The following is a 10,534-nucleotide window of genomic DNA, read 5'->3' as shown; positions in this document are numbered from 1 at the left end:
CTCAGTCCTCAGTAGGGGGGTGCAGAAGGCAGCCGATCAATGATTCTCACCATTGATGTTTCTCTCCCTCTCCCTTCCTCTCTAAAGAAATCAATAAAGATGTTAATAAATAAAAACCAATGGAAAAAATACCTCGGGTGAGGATTAACACAACAACAAAAAAGGAAAGAAAAGAAAAGAAATGCACCCGGAGTCTCCGTGTCACCCCCGCCCCGTCCAGGGGACTGAGTCCAGGGGACTGAGGCGCTGAGGTCTGAGAAGCACTGACTTCGGAGCCGGGAAGTGTGCTCAGATCTTCCTGAGGGAGTGGAGCTGGGCTGCCTTGTGCGGGGAAATTCGATCCGAGGTGTGTTCAGGTAGAAAAATCTATATGCAGACGGGGGGCGGGGGGGGGGGGGCGGCAAAGGTGGAAAAACCAGCTGGGCAGTGACCCTGGGCATCCGTTCTGGGCCTGTTCCCAGCCTCTCAGCCTCCTCCCAGCCTCCCAGCCTGAGGCCAGTGCAGCGCGGCCCTCGTCCCACCCAGCCTCACTCCTGCCTGCGAATCAGCCAGGAGACGCATTCCCTCGCTCCGGCTGCTCCAGACCCGGCGGCCTAGACTAGGGGTGTCGAACTCAATCAGAGAAGGGGCCAAAATCTAAAATCCAGCCTAAATCGCGGGCCGAATGGTTTACTGAACAGTCATAAACTGTCATTGTGATGGAAACGCAGCGGAGTGCAGTGATGACAGCGCGGTGCGGGCCACATTGCAAGGCCTGGCGAGACGGATTTGGCCCGCGGGCCTTGCGTTTGACACATGTGGCCTAGACCACGGACCTCGCGCGCCTGGGCTCTGACGGCCGGAAGGCCAGGGTCACGGTGCGGCTGGGTCTTTTCCCGAGGCCTCTCTCCTCGGTTGCGGACGGTGGGCCCTCCTCCGTGTGCCCTCACCCCTTCCTGTAAGGGGACCGGTCCTATCGGACTAGGCCACCCACAGGGCCTCACAGTCCATGCAGAGTCCCTGGCTCCGAATGAGGTCACGTTCTAGGCTCAGCGCGGGATGTGGAGGGGAACACGTTTCAACGGCAACCGAACCCCAAGGCCAGTGCCCAGCCGGGCCTGGGCCGGTGACACCTGGGGGGGGGGGTGGACAGGGGAAGGAGGGCGGCACATTCCGTTTCCCTTTGCGGGTGCCCCAGAGCTTGTTGGACAGGAGAGGTTCCAGGTAAGAGGGAGCCCTCATGCCTGTGAGTCTGTCTGGGCGCGGGGAGGGCAACGCCTCCGTCCTGAGCCCGAATGAGGGGGCTCGCCGGGGTGGTCCAGGCTGGCCAGGACCCTGACACCTGCAGGGGGGCCCCCCTCTTCCCCAAGCTGGCCCCCCACTCCCTTTCTTTCCGGTCTGAGCACTCGTCAGAACTCACGCTGATGTCTGTTCACTGTGTGTCTCCCCCGCTCTCCGATCGCAGTCCCATGGAGCGGCCTGCGTCTCTCTCTCTCACACACACACACACACACAAACACACACACTGAGCTGGGCGGACACCAGACACAGAGCCGGCGCTCAAAACGAAGTTCGACAACCAGGGGCCACAGGGATGGGGCGGGCCCTGTCCGGTCCCGGCGCCGCCTCCGCCTCCCCCGGCAGAGGTGGGGCTGTGGCCCAAGCCACCAAGGAGCCACGTACTGTTCTAAGCGGGCACAGGTGCCAAGGACCAGTTACCACAGCCTGGGGGACGCAGCCCGTGCGCGGGCAGGGGTCCCGTGGTGCACACTCCCCCATCATGGCCGGCGGCCTCTCACAGCCCGGCTCTCCAATGGGCCTCTCGGGGGCCGAGGCGGAGAGAAGCCTACTTCGGTGTCTGTCTCTGCCCTTTTCTCCCCCACCCCGCCCCCCGGAGTCTTTTCTGCGTCCCCGGAAACCCCGGACCCTGGTTCGCGGGGCACAGTTGGAACAGAAGGGGGGTGATCAGGAGACACGTCCGGCGAGAGGCATCCACGGAGCCTGGCCGAGGGGCGCTGCCGGACAGGGGAGCCGGGGAGGGGGCTCCGGCCCTGGCTGCGTGCGGGGCGGCTCCGCGGGCCTCCGGGAGACGGGTGCGGGACGGGCACTGCACTGGGTGCCCGTTCTCCCCTGGGTGGCACATTCGTGGGCAGAACCTGTATTATCATGTGTCATAACTGCATGTGCTTCATGTATTCTCTTGTCTGTGGTGCATGGTGTATTTTACATTAGAAATATAAAATAAAAAATAAAAATAAATAAAAATTATATATATATATATATATATATATATATATATGAAAAATGCATATAAAACCCTGAGTCCACCGAAACCGGTTTGGCTCAGTGGATGGAGCGTCGGCCTAGACTGAAGGGACGGGGTTCAATTCCGGTCAAGGGCATGCACCTTGGTTGCAGGCACATCCCCAGTGGGAGGTGTGCAGGAGGCAGCTGATAGATGTTTCTCCGTCATCCCTGTTTCTAACTCTCTATCCCTCTCCCTTCCTCTCTATAAAAATAATAAAATATATATTTTTTAAAAACCCTGAATCCCTCAAGATTTTAACTCCTGAGCGAGCCGCCCCAGTCCCTCCTCACTGGGCCTCCACGCCCTCTCCGCCGCCGCCCCGTGACCTCCAGCTCCTCCAGCCGCGCCCCGCCACCTCCCAGCCTGTGCGCACTCTGTGCTGCGTGTCCCCGGACCCCTGGAGCAGCCCCCAGACCCCTGCCCCGCCTCTCCGCTCAGCCCCTTGGCGCCCTCTCTCCTGGGTGCGCTCCGCCCGTTGGCCCCGCGCCCCGCGCCCCGCGCCCCGCGCCCCGCGCCCCGCGCCCCGCGCCCCGCGCCCCGCGCCCCGCGCCCCGCGCCCCGCGCCCCGCGCCCCGCGCCCCGCGCCCCGCGCCCGCCCGTTTGCTGCCCCCATCTCTATCCTCCTCCGCGTTCTGCCCACCGGGACCGGGGACCTGGGGCCACGCCCACCGGGACCGGCCTGCCTCCTCTCTGCCAGGCCAGGACCCGCACCCACAGCTTCAGGATGGGCCTGAGCCCGGAGGCGGGGAGGAAGGGCCGGCTCTGCCCCGCGAAGTTCCCCAGGTTGGGGACCAAACGGACTCCAAGAACGGCAGGTAGGGGGCAGGTGTGGAGCGAGCGGCTCCTGACAGTGGGCGGGGCGGGGGCGGGGGCGGGACGCTGGGGGGAGGCGGGGGGGGGGGGGGGGGTCCCCATTGGGGCAGCCACGCTGGGTGGTCCCCCCAGAAAAGCCACCTTGGTGTCTTCCAGTCCTTCTTGTAGACGTTTTTTGTGCGAAATGCCTGCTAACGGGAACGAGCCAATACATGGGAATGATGGCTTATTACTAACTTAAGTGGGGCGGGCGGCCTCCTCATTGATTTCAGAGAGGAAGGGAGAGATAGAAAATTCAATGATGGGAGAGAATCATCGATCCGCTGCCTCCTGTACTTGGACGGAGCCCACCACCCACGCAGGCACCTCTGACAGGAATCGAACCTGGGACCCTTCGGTCCGCAGGTCCTCGCTCTATCCACTGAGGCGCCCCGGGGTGTCTGCAATCTAGAACAGAGACACCTGCCTTCCTCCTCGCCCAGATCCTGTGCCCTGGAGTTCCCGTCTCTCCTTCCCAGAGGGACGGCCCTCTCCAGCGTCTAGTCCCACAAACCCCTCCGCTCACCAAGAACGATCCCGGCCAGCCGGCCGCCAGGCCCTGGACCAGAGCTGCCAGCCCACCTCCCCCAGGTTCAGCCTCCAGGGAAGGCGGTGGGGCTTAAATCGCCTTTTTTCTTTTTCTTCTTCTTAAAATAGAAGAATCTCCGGGCTCTCAGGCGCTGGTCCAGTTCTCGCCCAAGCAGGGCCCGTCGGAGGAGGGGTGAGTTCTCCACACGGGAGGCCCGGCTCTGAGCCCGAGAGCCTTTGGAGGACGGGTTTTGCAAAAGCAAATCTGGGCGCAATTTCTGTGCAAACCACTAAGCAGTGGGCAGCAGGCGGGTGTGGGCCTGGCCACAGGGGGCGTTTTCTCCCCAAAAGGCCTTCTCCAGAACCGGAGGGCCCAACTGCTTTGAAGGACCTTCCAACACACCAGTTGGTGGCCAGGGCAGGATGCAGCCAGTCCCTCAGTTCCCTTCCATTGACACAGGGTTTGCTTCTCTGTAAACTCCCAAGAGGCTGAGTGTCAAATACGACAGCCGCCCCCCACCCCCTTCACCACACTTCAAGGGAGAGTTACCGCTGGAAAAGGTCAGGGAAAGCCTTTTGGGGCTGGCGCTGTGCCGGATAGGTGTACACGCTCTCTCATGTAAGCCTCCTCCTGACAGCTCTGGGACACCAACATCACCGTCTGCTTCAGAGACCATCACACGCATTGCAGACAGACTGATTTACTAGCTCAAGGTTGGGCTGTGAGAGCCAGGTCTCGAACCCAGCTCTTTTGGGCTCTAGTGTATTTCCCTCTTCTATCTCGACCCCAGGGCCAGTCCTCTCCTGCAATATTCTGTCTGGAGGGACAGGAGATTCCGATTTCTGTCACATCGCTTGCGGCCACAGTGTTGGGGCTCCACGGGATTTCTCAGGAACGTGGAGCTGATTGTCGGGAGGAGCAGCTCAGGCAGGACTCCAGGAGGGAGCAGAGGTCTCTTGTATCTCATTAGAAGCCATGATGTACTGTTACCATTTTTTTTAAAAAAAATTTTATTGATTTTAGAGAGGAAGGGAGGAGAGAGAGATATTGTAGAAACATCAATGACGAGAGAGAATCATTGATGGGCTGCCTCCCGCACGCTCCACACTGGGGATTGAGCCCGCAACCCAGGCTTGTGCCCTTGACTGGAATCGAACCCAGGACCCTTCGGTCTGCGGGCCGACGCTCTATCCACTGAGCCAAACCGCCTGGGGCCTGTTGCCATTTTTTGACAAAGCTATATGCAAGTATCACTTGGATAAACATTCAAAAAATATTGTTAGCAAACACAGACATTCTGAAAGCTACCCACTGTTACTACTAGCGTTTTAAAACAGTAGTCTGGAGAGCAGGAAGCGGCCGTCCTTCTGTGGGGTAGTGGATGGTGTCCCCGAAGCAAACTTCCGGGGGGAGGGGGGGCGTGTCCTAGGATCTCAAAAGTGAAAGGTGACAAAGTCACTCGTCGGAAGTAATGCAGAGTGTCCCGTTGTTGTGAAGACGTGTTTCCGTTCACTACATGATCGCAAAACTCATCCAGGGAGAAGCCGGGAGTCAACTCGGGGGCCACGCCCAGCCAGAAGAGAACAGAGACCAGCTTGGCCCTGAGGTCTGAGAGCTCCGGCCAGTTAACGAAGCCAGCGGCCGAGGTGGGTGCCCCAGGCTCCTCTGCCCAGGCCTTCTCTACAACCACAGGGCACTCGATTTGCACCGAGTGGCAGATCGAACTGTATCCTGACTTGGGATGTCGGCTGTGGCTTTTTAGTTTAGTAGAAACCGTTTTTTTGTTGAGCTGTTTATTGAGCTTTATTGAGGTATGAGTGGCCCGGTGCACAAAATTCATGCACATTAAAAGGGACTTGATTAGAAGAAATATTCTAATATTTCTGTTTGCCCTTTTCCTATAATAGAAGTGTCAGAGAGAAAAGAAAATTAGTAAATGTATATGAAAATCTCTTTCCTGTCAGAGTCTGGGGCACACTGAAGAACCCAGAGTCAAGTCCCCGCCCACAACCACATGCACTTTGAAAATGCAAGAGACCCAGACCTGGCTGGCCCCACCCCCATCAAGTCCCTCTGGGTGGAGGTGGGGAGAGACACAGCCTGAGGTCCCCCGTCAAGCCCAGCTTCCCTCCCCCACAGCGTCAGGTCAGCGCTGAACTGAACAGGGACGCACGAGGGAGATGCCATGTCCTTAGCCAGGGGTGCAGGCAGGCAGTGCCATGTCCTTAGCCGGGAGTGCAGGCGGGCAGCTCCCCCTCAGCGCTGGGCGGGACGCATGCAGGCAGCGTGACATCACGTCAGCACTGGGGGCGGAGGTCCCCCAAAGGCGATCCCCAGGCCGAGGCTGCAGGGGTGGGGATGGAGGGGTCTGGGCTCCCCAGAGCTCCCCAGATTTCCTCACCCCCCTAAGGCCCGGACCGCGGTCCCCTCCCCCAGCCAGACATGGCAGGAGCGCCCCTTCCTCTTGCAAAGTCCCTCCACCTGTGCCTCCACCGAGACCGCTCAGCCTGCGTGCAGCTTCCAGGCAAGGCACCTGCAGGAGCCCTCGCTCCTCCCGCAGCCCGTGCCCATACAGAGGGCAGCCGTGCCCGTACCTCCCGTGCCCTTACGGAGGGCGGCCCGCACCTGCATGGAGGGGGGCGGAGGGCAGCCCGTGCCCACATGGAGGGCAGCCCGCGCCCGTACGGAGGGCGGCCGTGCCCGCATGGAGGCAGCCCGCGCCTGTACGGAGGGCGGGCCGTGCCCGTACGGAGGGCAGCCCGCGCCCGCATGAAGGGCAGCCGGTGCCTGTACGGAGGGCCCGGCACCGAGCATAGCCTCCGCCTTCAATGAGGAGAGACAGCGGGCGGGCGGAGCGCTCCAGGCCCAGGCTCTGCACGGCGAGGAGGCCCGTGTCTGCAGGCTGAGGGTGGCCGGTGCCCGGACAGGGTCTCGGGGTCCCGAAGACATGGGCCTTGGATGGATTGGCACCTTTTTCCATCGTAGGGCAAACTGAGACCGAGACCTGGGGACCTGATCGAGATCTTCCGAATCGGCTACGAGCACTGGGCCATCTGCGTGGAGGGCGACCGTGTGGTCCACCTGGCGCCCCCGAGTAAGAGCGAGGCCAGTGGAGCGGCCCCGCTCAGCCCGCGTCCTCGGCACGGCCCTCTGAGCAGTAAACTCCCCACTTAGCAGTAAACTTGCCTGCGCCCTGGCCGTGGCTACTGAAGGACGCGTCTCCTGGACCCACACGTTAGCCCCTTACCCGGGAGCCAATGCCCACACGGCCAGGCGCTCGGCACACGTGTGGAGGCACCTGGCGTCTGGCGGGGAGGACACGGAGTGCCGTCGGGGCCAGGCCTTCGGCTGTTAGAGCTCCAGGAGCGAGGCTGTGGGTGGAGAGCGGGGTGCAGTGCAAGGCCCGGCTTCCTGGGCAGGCTGGTCCTTCAGCTCATCCACTCCAGCTCCCCACCCCTGCACACCTCCGACAGATGGGGAATCTGAGGCCCCGGGGGGCGGCGGCTCGCCCGGGCTCGGCCCCGCTGTCCCCGGCTCTGCAGCCTCTGTTTCCTCTGGCCTCAGGGGAGGAATTCCTGGCCGGCAGCATCACCTCCATCTTCAGCAACCGGGCGGTGGTCAAGTGCAGCCGGCTGGAGGACGTGCTGCACGGCTGCTCCTGGAAGGTCAACAACAAGCTGGACGGGACGTACCTGCCGCTGCCTGTGGACAAGATCCTCCAGCGCACGCACAACATGATCGACAAGATCGTGCAGTACAGCCTGATCGACGGGAACTGCGAGCACTTCGTCAACGACCTCCGCTACGGCGTGCCCCGGAGCCAGCAGGTGCGTGAGCCCGGGGGCCAGCAGGTGCGTGAGCCCGGGGGCCAGCAGGTGCGTGTGCCCCGGAGCCAGCAGGTGCGTGTGTGCCCGGGGGCCAGCAGGTGTGTGTGCCCCGGAGCCAGCAGGTGCGTGAGCCCGGGGGCCAGCGGTTGTGTGTGTGCCCGGGGGCCAGCAGGTGCGTGTGCCCCGGAGCCAGCAGGTGCGTGTGCCCGGGGGCCAGCAGGTGCGTGTGCCCGGGGGCCAGCGGGTGTGTGTGTGCCCGGGGGCCAGCAGGTGCGTGTGCCCCGGAGCCAGCACGTGTGTGTGTGCCCGGGAGCCGGCGGGTGTGTGAGCCCCGGAGCCAGCAGGTGCGTGAGCCCGGGGGCCGGCGGGTGTGTGTGAGCCCGGGGGCCAGCGGATGCGTGTGCCCCGGAGCCAGCAGGTGCGTGAGCCTGGGAGCCGGCGGGTGCGTGTGCCCCGGAGCCAGCAGGTGTGTGTGTGCCCGGGAGCCAGCGGGTGGGTGTGCCCCAGAGCCAGCAGGTGTGTGAGCCCGGGGGGCCAGCCGGTGCATGTGCCCGGGGGCTGGCGGGTGGGTGTGCCCCGGAGCCAGCAGGTACGTGTGCCCGGGGGGCAGCGGGTGGGTGTACCCCGGAGCCAGCAGGTGCGTGTGTGCCCGGGGGCCAGCAGGTGTGTGTGTGCCCGGGGGCCAGCAGGTGCGTGTGCCCGGGGGCCGGCGGGTGCGTGTGCCCCAGAGCCAGCAGGTGTGTGAGCCCGGGGGGCCAGTCGGTGCATGTGCCCGGGGGCTGGCGGGTGGGTGTGCCCCGGAGCCAGCAGGTGCGTGTGCCCGGGGGCCGGCAGGTGGGTGTGCCCCAGAGCCAGCAGGCACTGGGCAACGTGGTCAGACCACTGGTGGGGCCGGCTGGGCCATCGCTGGCCTGGTCTCCTTGGTGGAGCCATGTTGCCTCCGAGACGGCCCCTGCCTTTACAGACCGGGTTAACCGAGGCAGGTGCTTAGCTGCTAACGTTGCAAATTGAGTGACTAGCATTTCTTACTTATTTGCCTGCGTTTAAAAATATAGAAATTTTATATTAAACACTATGGATTCCCAGCCGCTCTGAACAACCCATCGACCAGGCCATGGGGCCCGTGTTCGCCCTGGCTGATGGTCTGTGGCGCCCCCTTTCCATGGGTGGTGGTGAGTAAGCTTGTCACCTACCAGTGTCACCACACACCCGCCTGGCCCCACTGCCTTTGGGTGTGTGCGCCCCTCACCCCTATAATATGGGGGACAGTCACTGTGGCACTGGAGCTTTGAGGGCGAGGTCCCTGTGCCAGTGTGCGCTCTCTCGTTAGCCTCTGAGCCCCGTTAAACCCCCCGGGAAGCGCAGAGGAAGTGCTATTGCCGTGCAGGAGGTTTTTAGAAATCAGGGATTAAATGAGGCAGGTCCTTTTTCCAGGTTCTCTTCACGTTCCCCGTGTTTTCCTAACACCCTGGGCGGATCCCAGCATCGCTGTCCGTACTGTGCTGCCCCATCTCCCGGCCACGGGGTGGGGGTGGGGGGCGGGCCTCCCACACTTGCCCTCCTGCTTCTCACTTTCCGCATCTTCCTTCTCTGCATCCCCCCACCCCCACCCCGTGAGGCCCGAGGCAGCACCAGGGCCGCGGTGGGCGCTGGGGTGAGGGGCCCCCCAGCCCTCGAGTGTTTGCACACAAAGAGGAGATCCGGGGGTCAGGGGATTCAGGAGCCCCCCCCCCCTTCCTCAGAACGGGCCCGGGCTGAATGGCTCTGAGCAGGAAGAGACTGGGAGCCCGGTGCCCCCCGCACCAGGGAAAGGGCCTACCGAGCCAGCCGCCCTGGCTTCTCTGGGTTTGGCAGCTCTGGGGTCTTTGACCTTGAAGCACAGGTTGCTTCCTGCTCCCGGAAGAGGCTCCGGGCGGGCCGGTTCCTGAAGGGGATGGAGAGGTGCCAGCCCAGGACCCTGCCCGAGTGCCCTGTGGGCGGTGTGCTTTGCAGGTGGAGGAGGTCCTGGTGCAAGGGGCGAAGGCGGCAGGAGCCATGCTCTCGGCCGTGGTGGAGAGCATCCGGCCCAAAGCAGTCACCGCCGGGAGCGACTGAGGACGCCAGCGGAGGAGCCGGGGCGGCGGCACAGAGGGCCGCCCCACGTAAGGAACGCACGCGAGAGCTTCCAGAAGAGCCCGGGCGTACCCCGTTACCCGTTAGAAGTGTGCCCCGTGCGTGTGGCTGGACCCCTGGGCTCGCAGGGAGGGGAGAATCCGATATTTATTACCCAGCTGTGAGCACGGTGAGCGTCATCCCACTCTCTGCAGACGGCTTGTTCCTTTCCAAACCTCGTCTGTGATGCTTGCACACCATCAGGTACATCCTGGAAAGCTTCTGGAATGTTCTCAGTAATAAGAACTCCTTACAGACACCCTTTTTGTGAAACTGACGTGTCTCTAGCTTGTCCGGGTCGTGCAGCCCTGCCCTTGGTGACCCGCGGTGCCGTTCAAGGGAAGAGGGATCCGAAGGGGCAGCTGAGCCTTAGCCTAGAACACCTTTCCCAGGAAATATTTTCCTCGTAAAAATCACACGTAGCTTTGTTCTTTACTAGAGGCCCGGTGCACGAATTCATGCACGGGTGAGGTCCAGTGGGCCCACCCTGATCGGGGTTGTGGGGGCTGGTTGGGGGCGGAGCAGACAGGGGGAGGGGCCACAGGCAGTTTGCCCACTGGCCCCGCCCCCTGGTCAAACTCCCGGTTGAACTCCCAATCTAGGGGCCAATTTGCATATTAGCCTTTTATTTCATAGGATTACTTAAAAGCCCTAATTTAAAGTATAACCAATAAGACCCTTTATCTTGCTTTTCTATCTTATCAGTATCAGAAAATTTGAAATTCCTGTTTTCATTGACTTCAGATGAATCCTATATAATAATCCTATATAATAAAGAGGTAATATGCAAATTGACCATCATTCCAACACACAAGATGGCCACCCCCATGTGGATATAAGATGGCCGCAGTTGTGGGCGATCAGGCCTGCAGGGGATGGCAGTTAGGG

General features: G+C 62.0%; 1 protein-coding gene across 1 annotated transcript; it reads left to right on the top strand.

Moving 5' to 3' along the window:
• Positions 1-3,011: 3,011 nt before the first annotated feature.
• Positions 3,012-9,634, top strand: PLAAT5 (phospholipase A and acyltransferase 5). Its single transcript, XM_036417340.2, has 6 exons — positions 3,012-3,102; positions 3,797-3,860; positions 5,206-5,314; positions 6,654-6,762; positions 7,233-7,495; positions 9,488-9,634. Exons 1-6 carry the CDS (start codon positions 3,012-3,014, stop codon positions 9,587-9,589), a joined length of 738 nt encoding a protein of 245 aa, XP_036273233.1. The 3' UTR covers positions 9,590-9,634.
• Positions 9,635-10,534: the final 900 nt, after the last annotated feature.

Source organism: Pipistrellus kuhlii, unplaced genomic scaffold, assembly GCF_014108245.1.
Source record: "Pipistrellus kuhlii isolate mPipKuh1 unplaced genomic scaffold, mPipKuh1.p scaffold_m20_p_59, whole genome shotgun sequence".
In the NCBI taxonomy this organism is placed as follows: domain Eukaryota; kingdom Metazoa; phylum Chordata; class Mammalia; order Chiroptera; family Vespertilionidae; genus Pipistrellus; species Pipistrellus kuhlii.
The sequence above is the reverse complement of the archived record's forward strand: the minus strand, read 5'-3'. Positions and strand labels throughout refer to the sequence as shown.

Coding starts and splice junctions, on each gene's coding strand:
- PLAAT5 (XM_036417340.2), top strand. CDS start 3,012: ATGGGCCTGAGCCCGGAGGCGGGGAGGAAGGGCCGGCTCTGCCCCGCG. Junction 5,315..6,653: donor TAACGAAGCCAGCGGCCGAG/GTGGGTGCCCCA, acceptor TTTCCATCGTAG/GGCAAACTGAGACCGAGACC. Junction 6,763..7,232: donor GGTCCACCTGGCGCCCCCGA/GTAAGAGCGAGG, acceptor CTCTGGCCTCAG/GGGAGGAATTCCTGGCCGGC.